Source organism: Papilio xuthus, unplaced genomic scaffold (genome assembly GCF_000836235.2).
Source record: "Papilio xuthus unplaced genomic scaffold, Pxut_1.1 DF827597.1, whole genome shotgun sequence".
In the NCBI taxonomy this organism is placed as follows: Eukaryota; Metazoa; Arthropoda; class Insecta; order Lepidoptera; family Papilionidae; genus Papilio; species Papilio xuthus.
Window position 1 is genome coordinate 3,141,672 of NW_013531052.1, and position 20,423 is coordinate 3,162,094.

The 20,423-nt window shown below is 36.4% G+C and overlaps 1 protein-coding gene across 1 annotated transcript; it reads right to left on the reverse strand.

Annotated features, from left to right (window-relative positions):
- Nucleotides 1–14,288: 14,288 nt before the first annotated feature.
- On the reverse strand, nt 14,289–20,221 carry Mcm7 (minichromosome maintenance 7). The gene is made up of 16 exons (XM_013312670.1): nt 20,034–20,221; nt 19,840–19,943; nt 19,560–19,700; nt 19,046–19,173; nt 18,831–18,922; nt 18,317–18,543; nt 17,957–18,139; nt 17,597–17,781; nt 17,189–17,357; nt 16,831–16,983; nt 16,446–16,612; nt 16,003–16,169; nt 15,676–15,787; nt 15,348–15,446; nt 14,678–14,798; nt 14,289–14,469 (listed from the first exon to the last, which is right to left on the reverse strand). The coding sequence occupies exons 1-16, from the start codon at nt 20,062–20,064 to the stop codon at nt 14,389–14,391; spliced, it is 2,160 nt and encodes a 719-aa protein (XP_013168124.1). The 5' UTR covers nt 20,065–20,221; the 3' UTR covers nt 14,289–14,388.
- Between the last annotated feature and the right edge of the window lie 202 nt (nt 20,222–20,423).

The following is a 20,423-nucleotide window of genomic DNA, read 5'->3' on the forward strand; positions in this document are numbered from 1 at the left end:
AATTACAGTCAGTAGACTGACGATAAGGAACCTATATAAGTACATATTTGCGTTTGTTATACGAACCCAGTCTGCAGGAAACGGACAAGAAAACTCGGCGAACATAAAAATATGCATATTCTTTAATGTCGGAAATAATAAAAGGTAAAGAACATTGTAGTGAGGGCAAACGTCGCGGTAACTGGAGCGTGGCAGAGATGGCGCTCGGGGCGCGGCGCTCGGCGGCGGGCGCCTGCTCAGCTTAGCTTTGTGTCACTCGATATAACTCCGCGATAACTTGCATTCCGCGTTACGACTCAGCTCCTTGGACAGCGGATAGCGCCGTCGCCGCATTCCAAGCTAGGAGTTCATATGCCCCTTTTATTGAATTTGCCGCATTAGTTGAAATAAAACATAAATAATAGGAGAGAACTAGAAATGTAAAAGAGAAGTAATGTATGTTGGTTCGCATGTCTTGTGATATTACCTACACCTAAAAGTCTCTGTATCCTAATTAACTGTTTTTTTTTAAATCTTAAAACCATGTGATTTTTTGATGCGATCCCTGCTTCATGAATAGACAATGTTCTCTGTTGCCGGTCCCCTTATCTGCGTAGACTGCTGTTTTTAAATTTAATTCATCGCGGCATCGTACAGCAGATGTCAATTGTGAAGGCCAGCTATCAGTTTCAGTTTAGGCCCGGACGGCTTCCCGCTCATGTTACCGTGGCCGCGGCGCGTGACTCACGTGCCCGGGAGCGCCCTCACCATAGCCACAATCGACACCCCTACACTAATGCATCAGTGGTCACTGGATGGGCACTATGACTCATCAATGGACAGTTTTCATTCATTGATTTGTAGCGATTTACTTATCTTTCGTTACCATTAAGTCATTTTAAAATTACAACTAAAAAATTCTATTATATAAAAGCACAATATAAAATAAGTACGAGAAATAAAATCTCATAAATGAAAAAATCTCTATCGACATTTCTCACGAATGAAGAAATAAAAACAAAATACGTGAAACGCTACTGAAATTTTGCAAATTACGTTATAAATTATTCAAGATGTTTATAAATCACTCTAATAAATGTATTCGTTTGTAAGACAGCCATAAAATCACACGAGCCGTTGATAAATATTTATTGGATGCTTACTTTTTCTCCGATAAGGCTCCGAGACGTCAATTTAGAACTGAGCGTATAAGGATAATGAATTCAAACAAAGCTTCTTAAACCTAAAACGGAGGTACTCCAAGATTAGTATGTACTTGAAGAAAAAGTTGCTACAAAATTTGATCCTTATCAAGGGGGTCTAGCAGCCTATTTAAAACAAAATACTACCAAAATAAATTTTAGATTTAACTCCTTGTCTTAGTTGTAGAACTTAGGTTATTTCGTAATATTAAATGTAAAGATCCTCATCAAACATACCACGTAATATTAAGGGATAAAAATCCTCGCCACAGTCGGAGCTTTACTGAAAACAAAATAACTTTTTTGTTAAATATTTAAAGCTGGCCGCGACAGCGACAGTGTCGGGGATAGGACAGGTAACAGCGCGTCCTCCATTCAGTACCGAGGCCGAGGCCGGGGGAGAGCTCGGAAAATCCCTCGTTATTACGAGAATATGTCGACATGTATACCGGATTTCGACATCATGAACGTGCCAAGTTTTCACTTTCTATTTGCATTCGGATGTTAGTTGAATTATAATAGAAAAAGTTTACGAAATATGTATATGTATAAAGTTTGATAATCAGACCAGACCACCCACAATGTCAATTATTTTAAACAAATATTTATCAATTTAATTTTAGTATGTAAAATAAAATATGTACATAATTAAAAGGTACAAAAAGAATCGTTTGTATAATGTACTAAGACCGTTCAAGAGATCGTGAACCTTAAAGATAACCCAGCGATAGGGACGCGGCCTCTAACGCGCGCTCGCGAAATTGGAGGAATTATCACCACCTCTTATCTGCTGTTAATTAATTCGGTCCAGCATACAGATCGGTCAAATTCCATCTGTAACCCGGGCGTTGATCTAACTGTTGTGTTTAATTAAATTCCCGTGGGCTCGCCGCGAGTTAACCGAGTTTAACCAGCGCCTATTGAGCACTGCAGTTGTACCGAAAAATTTTGTTAGCTATTACAATAATACTAACAGTTTATCTAGAAATATACCAGGATATTTCACAGTAAAACCTTAAGAGTAACGTAATGCATTTGTAAAAGAATACAGATAGTCTCTTCTTTGTATGTTATTTAAAATCCTATCAAATAGGAATATAACGTACAACTAAATTTCTCTTAAGCTTGTAAAAAATTAAAAACAAAGTGTTGGGTATGTCGCGGTACCTGCCTCCGCGCAGGTAGAGCCGGCCACAATGGCATTCCGGCATCCAAAATGAATCAAAATTCGTCCGACGACCACCGATGACTAACGCGCCCCGCGGCCCGCGTAGTGCTCCTCGGGACTAAACCCACCTGATAAATTACAATAATAATACCCATCTCTATTGTTATTATTAGGGATGTTTTCATTAGTGCGTGGCGCTGGGCGCTGCGCAGGTGAACGCATCTGAACGGAGCGGCGCTGCCCCGCGCCTCGACTTTACGAAGTCGTTTGATACACATTATCGAAATGAGCGTAATAAATTGTTCAAATGTTTCTCTCCGTCGATTATAGATAAAACCACTTTTTCATCGATGCTCGGAGTCGCCTCGCTCGCCCTAAATGCCGTTTATGGATAGTCCGAGCGTGTTTATTGGAGTGCGCCAACTAGTCCTCCCCACTTAACGACTGGTTCCATTATTTGTCCGCGGAGCGGCGACCTCCCGCGCCGACAGGAACAATGAAAGTGAGAGAGGGCAGGAATGCGTGCAGGGGTAAAGAGGCAGGCGGTAGGCGGGGGGCAGGAGGGTCGGTTCCCGGTTCCCAGGCGAGGAATGCCAGCGCGAGCAACAAAGCCTGCCCGCCGCCATTCACCCCGCATCACCCCGCGTGTCCCCGCCGCCGCTCCGCCCGCCGCTCTAGCGGTTCTTTACTCAGTAATTTTTCGTGACTTTCCCCGAAAGTAACGATTACAATTCCGTGAATTGAAAAACGATTCGATTTCGACATTCGATTCATTGGACATTTTCATAATTTATTAGGTTATCAAAGCTTATACAATTTCTCGTTATTATGTATATGTCGAAAAACTATATGAGAGTGAGGTTGATACGATATAGAACCCGAGCGCGATGCGGTATGCAATATGTAATATAACGATGTGTTTCCTTCCATTCATTCAGCACGAGCACGACTCGAGGTCCAGGGTCGAATGTCGCCCAGTAACAGTACAGATACAGCGCAACGCGTTTCGTCGTACATTATGTATGTAATAGGTACATTGAAAGTGACGGAAATTGATTTTGTATCATTGTACATATGTGAACGATGAGTTTTCCTAGTTTGTATTTTATTCCAAAGTTGAAATGAATACGGCGACTAAAACTAGTACTCTAGTCATAGTAGGAGAACTTTAGTAATATATCGTAACATAATAATACTTACTACAACTTTCTTATCTATTTCAAAGAAATGCATTTTTATTTTCAAAGAGTAGAGAGTAAAAGTGAACTAAATTATCTATGAATTGGGTCATTAAAACGTATACATACATGATATACGGAGTCTACTTTAAATTCTAAAGTAGCTTATAACTTATTACAAACTGCTCAACGAAGCGAAGAAAGTTTGAGATAGCTCCCTAATTATAATTTAAAGGCAACTGGCACTTATCTCCTAATTAGGCGATATTTTCATAAAATAAAGTTCTCCTTTTATTGCGTCTTATGTAATGATAATAATAACGAACTTTAGACCTTTTCAACAAGGGCTTATTGATTTAAACAAATACAATATAAAAAAAGTTGTTTCGATTGTTAACCGAAAAAGGGGAATATAAGAACTTAATAAATATGTTTTAGTTAATTATTCTCTGGTGGGATTGGAAAGTATATAATTATGACTAACCGTAATAATATTAATAGTTAATCTTATAAGTACACTTCAGGTCTATCCTTGAAAACCTATCGCCCATCGTTAAAATGTACACACATTAACAAAAAAAAATCACTATTAAGGATAAGGGTTATTAAATTAACAGACGAGAAGAAAATGAAGTTTTATATTGTAGTAAAAATTAAATATTTTAAAGTTCAATGATCTTTCTAAATGCAGAGCAAATATAAAACAATAGAAATGTAATCAGTAACACAATCCCAGAGACGTGCGGTAATTACCAAGCTAGGAAACTTATTTTACATAACTAGTACTCCAGTTTATAAATAAATTATTGGCTGTTAATAATAGTTGACGATCAAACAAAAAAAAATGTCACGAGTTTCTGGATTCATCGACACATATTCATTTACATATACTCTATAATACTCGAAAAGGTAAAAGAGATAGCTCTAGTTCATTCTACTTACGATGATGCTATGCAAATTATATCCAACCTGTACAATCTTTGAAAAAGATGTGCCTTTTCAAGTAAAATTGAATTAACTGCTTCTATAATGTATTAGCAATTGAGTTATTAATTGTGTGTACTGTGTAATTAAATAATAAAGTGGTATTGTAAATGCCCACAGCACGTGTATAAGACCAGACCAGCTGACAGCGCGGCCGTAGCTGCGGTACGGCGGCGCGTGCGTCGACATCCGACACCGCCCGGCGCACCACTAGACATACAACACCGGTAAAGGCTTCACCGCATTAGGGTTCAAACACACCAAAATTATTGTTAAATCATTAACCTACATGTACACAATAATAGAAATTAAACGATGTTAAGTCCAATGGGATTTGACAATAAAATTTCTCACTACTAGTTATATTACTAAAGGTACGATATCTATTGGATTAGGCTAAGAAACCTCACAGGTATGAGATTTCTAAACCAAAATACCGACGCGGTCTCTGAGTATGACTGTAAGACGACTTAGAAAACTTTAAATTGTTTACACAAGTCCGGTCTATTATAATTTTACATTCTTAAGAGCTTTCCATGTCTTTTTAAAGTTTAAACAAACCGGAGAAAATAACGAATATTTACTTTGTGTACGTGATATATAACACATTTAAGTCGGTGGAATGTGATAAGTCCCGGCAAGAGCAACTACATTGTGTATCGTATAAATAAAGGTCTTTGATAAGCACTAGACGCTCGTAAACATTGCTCCTATATAAATACCAGAGTGTTTGTGCCCAAGTTTTATAGAAGGTATTATGTATTTAGATATATTCTTGATAAACTGTTGGCTCCAGTCCAGTCGGCGGTAAACTTATTTTACAATAATCTTCATAATATATTTGATAAAGCATATTTCCAGATTTATCAATTAATTTTAAACATTAACTTTAATTTAATCGATTGTTTCCTTAATACATTAAAATTATCAGTTATTTAAGTAATTAAAAGATAATAATTAATTGAAAAGAAATAAAGTTGGCAGAATAAACAATCACACTGATAAAGTGTTAATTCCACGTATATGTCTTACTGCCAACAAACTCAAATCAAGTTACTTTGTTTATATTACTGAGATAAGGTAGTATCCCAGTAAAAAGTTTTCTTTGAAAGTTTTTTTGTTGAATTTTTCTTAATGATTTTCCCTTAAAATAAAAATGTGAGAGACGCGTGGTAAGCACCTGGTCCATCGTTATCATCAGCTGACAGGTTGTGCCTCGCAAAGTACTCCTGTGGGCGCAGGCAGGACGCGGCGGCGGCGTCCCCGGAGCCCGCGCACACCAGCAGCCCTAACAACACTACTGCACACTTCATCTTCACTACGGCACACAGATAGAGAAATAAAAAAATGTGTTTGTTTTATTTTTTAAATTTCAAACTTTTTTTGTTTTTTTGAACACTCGCGAGCGCGCGTACGTGTTACTGGCCAGTGAGAGACGCGCGTGCACCCTCATCGGTGCGCCTGCCCGAACTGACGGACGGAGAGCACAGCCGGCGACAGTCCAACAGCGGGAAACGACGGCTACAGTTCGACGTTTTAAATTAGTGACTGAAATAAAATTAATAGAAGCCGCCGAACTCTGAAGTGGTCATGTTGATTTGGCAAATTGATTGATTTAGCGGCAACTTTTCGCGTCTATTCAATTCGCAATTTTTGAAACGTTTTAATGAAACGCAGGCATCAATAGTTTATATTATATGAAGAATTTAAAAAAAATTGGCACAAATCGTAAATAATTCGAAGCACTTCGAAATATGTCGTAACAATATTTTATAGATTCTTAGACATCCTTATTTCATATAAAGTTATCATAAGTAAAAAGAGTCGACATGTCCCTCTTGAAGGTTAAGAAACTAGGCAATACGAGTGTGATTTAGAACATAATGTAGTCATTAGTGGCAGCCCTGTAAGGCGGTGAGCGAGTATGCGACAAGCGTGCGCGCGCAGTCTATCGAGCGCGCGCCTCAAGCCCACTCTAGCGGGCGCACTGACAATCCGCTATACTCCGCCACCAGTCCTACAGGGCTTGGAGATTGGCGAAACGTTTTTGCAAACTTTTTTAATTTACATGTAATATTTTGCTATCCCAAAAATGTACTATTTCAAGCTCCACGTATTTTAATAACAACCATTTGCGATTAAAGGTTGCTATTATATTTAATTTGGTATTATAATAAACATAGATTCTCCGATTTGATCTTATTTGTTTACAAATACATGGAAAATTTGCTCTTAAGCGTTAGACACGTGTGAAAAATTGATAACCATATTTATTTTAAGTATCGAGAAAACATTGTCAATTCATAATTGTAGAGATTTACAAACCGATAACTTACAGACTTCAAAACTAAGACGAAACCACAAGAATCGCATTTCTAAGTAAAACAAAACGAAACACGAATTGCATAGAGATGACTTATACGAGAATATTAGACAATAGCCGTGAAGGTCGAAGTGGCCCATTGCTATGATGAATACTGTGCGTATGGCATATTTTTAATTTATCACCGGTCAGATTATTCAGGTAGATGCTTCATTGAGGCTGTTAAGGCCCGCCGCCGTCAGCCGCCCGCCGCCCGCCGCCCGCCGCGCAGTGTAACCGCTCGGACCGCTCGCACCTTGCCCCAAGCGATAAGCTTACCCACTTCGCACGTAAACGACACTTATTGCTACGTCAAGTCGAGGGTTACTTTAAAAAATCAGGTAAACACCTTTGTATTGTTCTTGTTAGCGCCTTCGAACAGTTCTTCCATTTTTAGAAGCAATTATAAATTTTCTCTTTTTACGATTAGTATCGTATTGGGCGTTCAGTTAAAAGCAAATAATACATACTGACAATATACTAAGCGTTTTGTTTTTTAATCCATTTTCTACTTCTATATATTCTCAATGAATGAATGTAAAAGTTGAGAAAAATATCCGTCATCGTCACATCTCACATCCAAATACAATACTGTGCTTTATATTTGAAATAAATAACTTCTATTTTCATTTTTACAATAATAAACAGCTAAGCAATCACTTTACCTTCAATATATCTAATACTGTCGCCATCTGTACTATTTTTTTTTGCGCTAAGAGAGGGGGAAAGTCGCAAACAAAAGCATTACGTAATTTGCATTGAAACAAAAGAATTCATTTAAAAAGTAGAATTACTTTTACTAAGACAAAGCTTCTATTCTCGATTTTGTTTCACGTAATTTTACACTTGTACAAGAAACGTTTTTGACATGAATCAAATATTTCCGCTTTAGTCTTATCTCTTAAGCCTCACTTTATTTATATGGGCCCAAAATTTACTACAGCCTATGAATACGGGCAATAAAAGGGACGTCTCATTTATTATTGACAAATATTTCGCGTCCAAGAAGTTCTAAAGGATCCTAACGGAAGGCGCCAGGTTCCATTTTATTTCATTTATTATTTACAATGAAAGAGTCACTTTGTCGGTAAATCTTTTTAAAAATTCCTGACACAAAGATTTAAATTAATAGCCAACTTTTATCTGTACTATGATTTGTGTATGATAAACATGTGTTTTGGGAAATGTATACAATTTTAGGTTATAAATTAAACTTATTCTATGGGACTAGATTCTTATAATTTTCTCAATTTAACCAAGTTTGTAAAAATAAAAAAAGCTTTGGGTTTAGTTAATTACGATTCTATAACATTTTAACATTTTAAAATTAAATCAACCATCACAAAGTAAATGCAATGAATATGATATTTTAAAGGATTTTTTTTATAAAATACGATAAAATTTTAAGTTAAACAATTTATTTAAGCTATGAAATGAAGCACAGGAAATCATTTACATCCCTCAAGTGACAGAAACCTCCGCGACAAAGACGTGCGCGCGTTTATGTCTATTGTATGTAAGTGCGCTTGCGCATCGAGTCGCTAATTTATTTACGAAACTGAATATAGACGACTTTATTACACACTAATTTACATTACATACAAAATGTCGTTTAGCATTATTTTATTTATATATTATTATCTTTTTTTTAATTATTTTTATCATTATTGTTATAAATTTTACACAGTAAAATCACCCGAAATTAATTATCTTACTTAAGTAGCAGTCCCTGTGTGAAAAACGAGATAACACTTAGCATTGACACGCCATCCGGCAATTAAAGCCTTCCAAACTAACCTTTATTACCTCATAGTAAAATTCAGAGACCGAAGCCGACCCGCGGCCGACTGATATCCAACCCGTGTCGCGACTTGTCGACACAAGTTAGAACGATTAGCGCGGCGCACAAAAAAAAACAACAAAAACGAGCGTGCACAATGCCATGAGATACCGTGAAAAATCCCCACAAATAAAACAACCTTTGAATCACCCGCCGCGTTTTGATGTTTATTCACTTTATCGCATAAAAATGTACACATTATCCATTCAAAACGCGACGTCATCATTTACCTACGCGGTGGGACCGGGTAAGCTCGTACAATTGCCTGTATAATGTTAATGGGACCCTTCAGATTCTACCTGCCGGCACCACCACGCCACGGCGCGCCGGACCCGCGCTCACATCGACAACTACGCGTTTCATTTTAATTAATTGTTCGGAATTCAGCTACTCACCTCGCAGCGTGCCTCTGCAATGCATCTGAATGCTGCAATACATTCACGCGGATTCGTGAATAAAAATTTTCCGAATACAAAAGCGCCTAGGAACGCGCCGACCGTTTAGAAGAAATAAACACTCGTTTTATTATACGACCAAGATCCCAGTCATTAATAATGCAAAGAAAGAAATTCTTTAACAAAAGAAAATAATGAAAAGAAAATCCGTCCGCCGTTATTTACGCCTTGTTATTGGCGAGAAAAATATTTTCATTGATAAAAACTTTACCGATTTCAAAACTTTGTTAATATGGAGACGATTATTTCCCAAAATACTATAGTTTACTAATGTTAGCATCAATTAAAAAATACTGTTTTTTTACTTTAAACAATCATAACACTATCGTTCCCAGATCTTAAATCATGATCCCGGAACCACATTTTTATCTATTATCTCGCTTTCCTGGTCGTATGGAATTTAATAGAGCAAACAAGGCAATGTACACACGAGGCCGGAGGCGACGACGCTCCCACCCTGTCACAGCCGTCATCGATCTCCTGATATCAACGTATACGAGTAATTTATAACGTCGCCGCCGCTGATGCAGCCGATAAAAACTAGATCACTCGATCATTAGGCGCGTTACGATTCCGAATAAATAAATACGTTTGGATCGGTGACAAACGTGCCTAATATATATCTTCCCAATGATCATTTATCACACATTTTTTTTACACAGACTAAAGTTGAGTAGATTTCTACATCACGTTTATTGACGGTAAATTTTATAGTAATAAACACGAAATGCTATTTAATATTCAATTTTAATTTCTTATATATCAATAATGTTCTCATCATTTATGTAAATTAAATTAATTTTAACAACATTTCGACTTTAAGTTATATGAAATCTTCAAACTACTGTTAAAATCTACACACTTTAAGCACACTTGATTCCTCAAAGTTTGAAGTTCTATAGAAAAAGTGTAGAGTTTTGTCTCTGAGCAACTTATTCGACTTTCATATTTTCTATTTCAAAGCTCAATTCTGTAGTAGTAGCCGCTATATTTTAACGAGTTACTTGGCAGCATGGACTCACTTTTCGCATGAAAAAGAGACCTTTCTATAGACATTAGGATATAAAGATATAAAATGCATACTTTTCAAAACCGAAAGGCAATTACAGCGTAGCACAGACCAGTCGGAATTCGCAACGACGCAAACGTTAAATCATTAAAGATAGAAAAATTTAGATCATTTATTTAATATAACAGTATTCAAATACATACAAACATGAGTTTTTAACTTGCTACACGAAAGCCCTGCCCATTTGTATAATCAGGGAATAAGTTGCGTGTGAACAAGCGCCATAAATGTATAGTCATTACGATGACAAAAGAAACGCCCATTCCCTTATAAACAACTCGAAACAATGCCATTCTTATCCTGTACACACAAACACTTGATAATTCTAAAATAGTTTTTAATATAATGTCTCTTTGATATAATATTATTGGATTTATTCTCATAAAATACTTCAGGCCTTATTTCATTCATGTTTGTTAAAAATTGTAGCTAAGAGCTCTCTTTTATTTTTTTTAATTAAGTCATAAAATATAAACATCATAGAAAAATGTGTGCGCTGTATTATCCTTTAATGATGGCGGCCCACCCCGATCTGATAGCGCTATCTCCGTTCTAATCCAGCGCCGGTGTGACTAACGCGCGAGGAATGCGCAAGCGCCGGCGCGGACTCCGCTCTTCCGACACAAACCTGCCCCTGCCAGTGCACGCTAACACCAACTATAAACCACCCGCCTCAACATACTACTAGAGAACAGACTTTATTTCTAACGTTTAAGGTTCAATTTTAGAAAACATATAATATTACATCTCTCTTAAGACGTTACGACGCTCTTGTGACAGGCTTCTTCAGTTCACGGAGCAGTTTTCACAAAGGTTATAAAGCAGTGATGCAGTTAACATTCTTTCACTTTTATTCGAAAAAAAAATCGATGTAATTCGATATAATAGGAAAGATACTAGCGCCATTTTTTTAATATTAAACGTATCAAATATAACAAATGATTCTTTTAAATACAAACACGTCATTATTTCGAATAGAATAGCCATATTTATTGCAAAAGACGGCCATTTTCGCCGTTCTTCAGCGCGCAGTTCACGCCATAAGCGTTTCCGGAGGCAGCGAAGCGACCGAAGGCGTTCCACATTTTACTACAAAGGACATCCGTCGACCGACAAACTGCAGACGTAACAAAAGCGTATTATGAACGCACGCCCGCAAATATAAGGACCGTCGTACACGGGCAGCTTAAGCAGTTGGAAGCGACAACTTCAAGCTGACGTGTCATGTCAGCGCGCTGCCAGGAGAACTTTTTTAAAAGACGACAATACTGGTGGCCCGTGTACGGCGAATCTTAACAAGCGCGCCATACAAATGAAATAGCGCTGTATCACCAAATGTGTAAACACCATTGTGAAATGTTTATCTTTTTAAATTACGTACTGTATAAACAATTAACCATATCTAGCCATAGGTACATAGTCCGATAAATTTATCTGACCCGATAGACTTAAGTAAATCTAGCTTCCTGACAATCGGAAAAAACAGTCAAGGTCGAACAACTTTTCATATTCCAACAACAAATGTCACAAAACACTACGACTTCGCTAGAAAACTTGACATTAAATAAGTGGGCACTATAAACGATAGCGCTGAGCTTTTCTTAAAAAGATCAAAAAGTTTGAAGATGAAGAGGTCGTCTTAGAATCATAGAGTATCATGGAGACTAGAATATATCTTCGTTAGACTAGTCATAGACTGTACAAATATATATGATGCGTTTGAATAAAAATGTCTTCTATTTTTTATGATTGAATATCACCAATATATTCCATCACTTTTGTTTCAATCTGCAATATGTTAGTCGGTAGAACATAAGGCCAAGGGCTCTTTGCTATAAATGCACCACCTCCACAATGATAGGCGAAAAAAGACTTTAGATAGCGACGCAGTGATTAAAAAAGCGCAGTCACAGCTCTTTGATAGATCGTGCTAACTTTATATGAATTTTTGTAAGCTAAGAACGCTGACATACTTCATAAATTTAAACAAACCTTATTGTTTGTAAAGCCTAGACATACAATACTTATTTTGAACAATAATATTTATCACAACACAAATATAAATACATAATTAAAAAGTTTTAAAAAATTTATATCTTTAATCAATTTATTTCTATCATAAATAACCGTTAAAATAGATTGTATCTGCATATTTGAGTTGACGCAACGAATATTCGCGTTCACATTTTAATTGAATTGACACACTAATAGCGTAGCAATAAAGCAAACAATAGCTTCATATTACGTTGATCAAAGCAAATGCCCAGTCGTGTGGAATGCGCGGACATTTATTGATAAGGTTACGTTCATAAAACATTGAGACCCCCGTTAATATGACCTACTTCATTGGTTTGCGGATTTAATGTTGAAATTAGATGTTTTTTAACTAAGGAATTCACATTTTAAATCATTACTAAATGTAAATTTTATTGGATTGCTTAAATTAGATTGGGTACGGTTATTAATTGCACAGAAATAAATAATTTAAGCAATTCTTGATCGCTTTCCATAAAATAAAAATATGCTTAGTGTATTATGAATATGCGTCAACTATCTAAATACCTAAACAAATCTAGCGTTGGTAAACAAGTCAGCAATCTCATGAAATTTTCTTCATACCATTCAGCTAGGTTAAAATAAAATAACTAGAGCATAGAATATTTCAATGTGTGAGTGGACACGTGTGCCGTAGTGGCATGAAAGAGTTTTCTTAAAAAGACTTCTAAGTTTCGAGGTGAGGGATCACTTTGGGAAACAAAAAGTAAAAATGAAAGCCCCAGACACTTTTAGTTACGTAAACCTGAAATGGGAAGGTATACGATAAATTTAGAAGTTAAAAATTAAATGTAAAATTAATCGAGTTATAATTTTTGACATTCGTTACATACCGAATTGATTTTGCAGTTTGATTTTATTACCTCTTTATGGTATAAGAACAGACAACAAATTTATGAAAAAAAAACCTGTTCTTAATTAATACCATATATCAATTTCAATAAGAAACTATTATGTTAATGTATAAAAAGCTAACAATGAACATTAATGGTAATAGACGGCGAATAAATTCGCAAGTGAAAAAGCTTTGCGAATAATGCTATCTTAAATCTCGCCGGAGCGGACCTTCGTTTATCGTTATTACTTTTATAACCTCTTACAAAAGCCGAGTAAATTTCCTGCACTTAAATAGCAACGTACACAAGGAAAAAGTTTTTAGGTATGCTATCAACCATGACTTGGTACGCATAGAAACATATGTGTTCTTTCAAAATTGATGTTTTCAATTCACTTATATTATCTTCACTACTGAATCGATTAATTTAGAACTAATACAAACATTATTATAAGACATTTTTACAGCCAACTCATTAACTTTGTAAGTAATCATTAGGGAATTTATCCGAATTACTTGCTCAACGTTTATGTTGCCCACTCAAAAACGTTCAAAAATATATACCTACATATTATATTTTGAATCTCTTTGTACCCAATGCAGAATGAATGTAATTTCTTTTCCCACCTCGTCTAATGATTAATGAGGGTTGAAAAACTTTTTCTTAACGACGGAGTAACAGCTTTGTGCTACCAAAGAACGATATTTTTATACGAAAGGAAATTGCTTTTTCATAGTAAGCACAATTTTCGTAATTTTTGTGGCAACGAAAACAAAATCATCAAATCAATTTAGTACGAAATACTAACGTGAATATTTGTTTAATTTGTACATTAATAGAGCACAAATAGTAAAATTAGGAAATGTAAGTAAATATTGTAAGTTGCTCATATAAAAAAATCAAGTCAACACCCAGTAGAAGAAAATGAAGACTCATTTTAGTTAGATTGTCATAAGAATCAGGTCACGACGACTCTAGGGAGTTCAAAATGGATTACATTCTCGTATACATATGTGAACTTACTTTCTTAGGGACAAGTTATCCTGCCTCCAAAGGACCAAGATTTATTTGGTTAGATATTGTTAGAGATCTGGACCGTTGGCTTAATGTAAATAATCTATTAATATAAGGATTGTAAATAATTAAGGAATTAAAACACATAATGCATTATCAATTTATCTCATCAAAAACTTATAATTAGCAATTACAAAAATATCAAAACAATTGTACTGAAGGCGGTATTCATGATTAAAGCTAGATTCACATGAATGTGATCTTTGTCCGTACTTGGTTCACTTGCCATACATTCAAATTCTCATACTCCTCAATGCAAGCATCAACCTGAAGAAGAAAAAAACAAAAAAGTTTTAATATAAACAAATACAAGTGTGGGTTAGATAAAAAATAAAATGTAGTATAACTGTTTTTAGTAGTAAATTATTGCTGGAATTTAGAATATCGATTAAATTAGAAGCAATTTTTGAATTAATTTTGTCTTTGTATACCATGAAGGTAAAGTTAAGTTTGAAGGTATAGGGTAGTGGTTGACCTGATCTGGTTTGAATCCCTTGTCAACGCAACGCTCGATGACGTCAGCGATCTTGACGGTGTTGCTGGAGCCCGCCAGGTCGCGCACTACTGCGAAGATGCGGTCCGTCGCGCTTATACCTCTGCGCAATAAATACAACATGAATACATAACAGCTCACTATACGTCTCCATTAATTGGCTCGGAGCCTATACTAATTTAAGGGTAACTAAACCAAAGTTAACCACGTTGGCCCAGTGCAGGTTGACTTCACACATATCTTTGAATTTCTTCGCAAATATGTTTTTTTTTTAATTTAAATATTAGCATATTTTTTGTAAATTTACTAATATTTATTTTACCATTCCAACTAAGCTCTAGGCTTGTGCTAGGATATAGTGTACGACAATAGTCGAATGGCGGGATTCGAACCCCCGACCTCGTGATCGGAAATCTGTACCCTTAACCATTAGGCTATTGACGCTTCAAAATGTGCAGGTTGCAGCACGATCTTTTCCTTCAACGTTATGTCGGATAAATGTATATATGTAAATCGAAAATATATTGGTACATGACGGGATTCGAACCAAGGACCTATAGTTACAAGTCAAGTGCTTTAAAAAAGTTGCGATTAAAATTTTTAAAACTACTTTGAATAAATTCCTAAGAATAGGTTTATAAATGTTGTTTACCTTTGCACATTTTCTTCAACATGTTGCAGTGACTGTTTGGACATTTCTACAAGACGAATCGCTTCTGAAACATCTTCTTTCTCTACCACATCTGATAACCTGAAATTATTTATTCCATTACACAAATATTTTAAAATAATGAATCGGGTTAAAAGTACTAAGAGAAAATACAAATGTTAATATGAAGGTCCCAAAAGTGTGCACATTGTATTTGAAAAACAGTGAAATATTTTTTAAAAGGAAATGGTCCTTCGAGTTGGATATTTTTCTGTGTTTCTCCTAAACTTAGTAAAATATTAGTTCATTAAAATTATAGAAAGAGATATACCTAAGTCTCGCGAGGGCAGTAGAGAGACGTAGGATGGCGAGCAGGTTTCTGGCAGATGTGAATGTGACATCTCTTGCATTTCTCGCCTCCCGTCTTAACTCCACATAGGAAGCTAAAATAAAGAGCTATAATTAGCTTTTCCTTTTTAATCCAACGGCATGCATTTAAAAAATGGAAACCATTACAAATTACATTGTAGTTTCTTTGAATATAGAAAAACCTAATATAATTTTGTGGCAGTTCTATTTGTTTTTGCCCCCTAGCATATAGTTTGTCAGATAACAAAGTTGAGTAGTAATATAGTAGCAATATAATGTGTGTACTGACAGACGAGGTAGTCAGCGAGTGCGCGGGGCACTACGGGCTGCTTGCGCTTGGTGAGGGCGAGGTAGCGACGCATGAGGCGCATGGGCAGCGCGCGCAACCGGCTCGGCGGCTGGGACGAGTGCTGGTGCACGTATGCTATGTGCTTCGCCAGCTCCAAGTCCTTGTCTCTGTGTACATATACAACAACTTCATATAAATACCACCACACTCCTAACTGAAAAACTGCTCCAAATCTCTATATAAAACATATCATCGTCCCTTTTAGTATTTTTTCCAAAACAGAGCACATTATATTTTATATATGGATGTAGGTGTCAGAAACCAAGGATTACTGTTTAATTCGGGAGGAGGTTTTTGTTGAAAGAAAGTAGACACAAAGAATAAAACATTATTGTCAGTCAATGGTATAAAGAATTAAAAAGTGATGTATTTAGTGGTTGTACCTGTTGGGTTTGTCCTGTATAAGCCAGAGCAGGTCGAAACGGGAGAGCAGCGCGGCGGGCAGCTGTATATTCTGCTCGACGGTGCGCTTGGGGTTGTAGCGCCCGTACGCTGGGTTCGCCGCCGCCAGGATCGATACACGCGCGTTCAGACACGTCATTATACCCGCCTACACACAAACACACATGCAAATAATATACAAACACAAGTAAGTCAACCAATAGTCTAGTCTGACTATAAATCTATGTAACTCATGAGAACCAAAGGATTTTTATAAATCTAATATAGAAGCTGTAATATTTTTCTTGTAAAGGCATTTTAAATACGTAAGTCTTTCGTTTAAGTACGATGTACGTCTATTAACACTTAAATTATAGTATGTTATACCTTGGCAATGCTGATGGTCTGCTGCTCCATGACCTCGTGTATGGCGGTGCGGTCGTTTTCCGCCATCTTGTCGAACTCATCGATGCAACACACGCCCTGGTCCGCCAGCACCAGCGCCCCACCCTCCAGCATCATCTCACCGGTGAATGGGTCCTACGTCATTAAATTACTTCGTTAACATATATAATTTTAGAATTTCAGGGCATCGATGGCTCAACTACTTGAGACATACTGCAGGTCCTGGGTTCGAGCGCAGTGGAGATGTATAGCGAGCTGATGATGATAATTATTTTAAGATTTAAAATGTTCCATCAGTTAGCGGGTTATCGTGGTGGGAGCAGTGGGGATGTTAGGTTACCTTAAGCACAGCTGCGGTGAGACCGACGCCGGAGGAGCCGCGGCCGGTGGTGTACTGAGAGCGCGGTGCGAGACGCGTGATGTAGTTGAGCAGCTGCGACTTGGCCACGCCGGGGTCGCCCATCAGGCAGATGTTGATGTTGCCGCGGATCTTCATGCCGTTGGGACGTCTGCATACAATACACAAGTTGTCAAGTCAGCTCGTTAAACGCTTACGTCAACTTATTTGGACCAATATAGTGATAATAATTTCTTCTGAGTTAGTACGAATGAACATCCACAATACCACTACAGTTTTTTTTTTTTATCGGTAGAATACTCGCATAGAAGCTTAAGTTAAATATATTATTAAAAAACTGTTATCTCTAAGCAGTAGTGGATATAGCCTCTAATAATTTTAAACACGTACTTATCAACTCCGCCAACGAGGAGCAACAGTAGGGCCTTCTTGACATCCTCGTGTCCGTATATCTCAGGCGCGAGGCTCTGCGCCATGCGCGAGTACAGCTCCTCGTCAGCCAGCTCCGACAGCTCCTCCTCCGTCAGAGCCTCGCATGCCTCATTCTCCTCGCTCTGGTTCAGACATGTCACACTCTGCAACATAAATTAAACAAGTTATTCTCATTGAATGAAATACACTAATTACATAAACATATATTTATACAGTATGTTTATTTCTCAATAATTTTGGTGCAATAATGACACTGCTATACGATCCTCAGTGGGAAGGAAATTTAATTCTTTGACTGGAAAAATTTCTATGACTCACATGTGCTTCTAGATAAGTATCGGACAGCAGGCCCTGTACGATCTGTCGGAAGCCGGCGCTGAGCAGGGGCAGGAAGACCCCGGCGATGGCAACGTGGTCGCCGGGCTGTGCGCGCCGCGTCGTCTCCCCGCGACAGTACACCGATAGCTGCCGCGGGATGTGTCCCACTGGTACTTGATCTGACTGCAATAAACATTACAAGGTTATTGGAAAAAACAATTTCATCTCAGTTACTCTAAACTTTAGAGTCAAAATCATTATTAGTAAATATAAAAGAAGGTTGTAAATCAATTGAAAATACTCACATAAAATTACATTTTTAACCAATTGTTATTGAGTCCATACAAAAACAGTACATACATGCTCCTGTATCTTCAGTTCCTGGAACTTCTGGAAGCGGGAGCCCCTGGTCTGTAGGTACAACTGTCCAGCGGTCTTGTTCACCCTGCACTCGTCAGCGGAGCAGGCGGCTGGCGGCGTGAACTGCAAACCACGCACCGGCTGGTACGTCTCCGCACCGCACGCGCTGCATGAGTATGTTGCCACCACTAGTAGGGGCTTCACGTCTGTACACCGTGTTACTATACCTAGTAATAAACACAAAAAAAAACACTTATTAAATTTTTCATACTAAAAATTCTTATAGAATTTGAGTGTTTTGGCCTAAAATTCCATTGGGCAGAGTGAATCCATAGAATAAAACAGACCAATAAGACATAGAAAAACTAAATCAGCCTAAAAGCAAAAAATATAAATTAAACAAAAGCAATAAATAATCCATTTGATGAGGACACAAGATAGAATAAACCTAGACTTTTTTATAAATTGACTAAAGGTTATTTTCAAGCTATTATTTATATGTTTTTATGATTACCTCTTACAGTCACCAGCTTTCCAATATGTTCAGCTCTGACATCACGAACTGCCAATGACTTTGCATTTGAAACATCTTTAAAGTAGACTTCACTGTAATTATAAGTACATACTTTTAATATAAATTGCAATATGAACTATTATCAATAAATATAATTTAATAATCAATAAATAATTATTATTATGGAATAAAGGAATTAATAATATGTAACTAACAATCTTCTGATTAGTTCCGGAGGATATCTATTTCTTGGATCTCTCATTTCTCCGGGCATCCTGTGGTTCCTTGCCTCCAACATTATTCTGTGCTCTATGTAAACATCTAATGCATCTTTTGCTGCTACCTAAAAATAAACACATAATAACATTGAAACTTTTGAAATTGCAGCAGAATTCACTAATTTTGTATTGATTACAACTGTAGATCAATATAATATGTTACTATCTAATATTATGAATATGAATGTTAGATAGATGGATGTTTGTTTGAAGGTATCTCGAGAATGGCTGTATAGATCTCACTGAAATTTGACATAGATATAAAACATAGTCTGGAAGAACACAGACTACTCATTAAGTTTTTTTTTTAATTCCATACAGATGGAGTCGCAGACAACAGCTGGTTGGTTATAAAAACTTTAGTTAATATTAAATATTGTCGGTCACTTCAATATTGTTACAACCAGTTTATAATGTATTTAATGTTGTGAAAATTAGATATAAAACAAACCTCTTTATGTTTATAATCAGGTAGCATTTCATACACCAAGTCTGATACAATATTTGTGTACCGTCTTGTATTTTGTTTGACTGCTTCTGCAAGCTCTGCATTTGTCTCATATAAGTCATCCAAATCAACAACAAATGCTGTCTGTATAAACAAAAAAAATATCAAATATGAATTTTCATTATAAAAGTGTTTTTGCATAGTAAGGCTTGTGACAACAAATCAGCAACAACAAACATTCGTCACCATTATAGAGATAGTTTGAATATACTTTTCAACACACCTGTTCTCTGTGTGCAACTTGTGTAAGTTGCTCCGAATATTTAAAAAACTTTTGGCCGTCATCATTTGTTTCGCAAAAATCCACAAAGAAATTCTTTATTGTTTCTGTAACAGATAGGGTGTAAAAACAATATTACTATTTTTAAATAAATTACAGCATTAAATTGTGTATTTAAAATGGATATTTTAAATTACCTTTGTCAGCGGCATAATCTCTCATTGCCATTGTTGAATAGTCAATACGAATAGTTAATACTGGATATTATCGAAAAACTTTTGATAAAATTTATAAAATAATGTATACTTTTAATAGATCACGGATATTTTAACGTTAGCGAATTAAACAAACACGCTTATGTCTTCGATGCTTTATTGACAGCAGTTTTGGCGCGAAACGAAAAACTTTCAATTTGACAATGTCAAAATCACGGCTAACAACAGGCAGACGAAACTCTATTAGTCTATGGTACAAATTGAACGCAAACGGAGATCCTCCATCTTGAAAATTGTGTCTATCCCACTCATAAGTATTCTCTATAATTTTTGGGCTGTTTAAAAAAAAAAAAACATAGTGCATATGAATAA

Coding starts and splice junctions, on each gene's coding strand:
- Mcm7 (XM_013312670.1), bottom strand. CDS start 20,064: ATGGCAATGAGAGATTATGCCGCTGACAAAG. Junction 19,944..20,033: donor AGATTATGCCGCTGACAAAG/GTAATTTAAAAT, acceptor TATCTGTTACAG/AAACAATAAAGAATTTCTTT. Junction 15,788..16,002: donor ACTCGCTGACTACCTCGTCT/GTCAGTACACAC, acceptor TCTTTATTTTAG/CTTCCTATGTGGAGTTAAGA.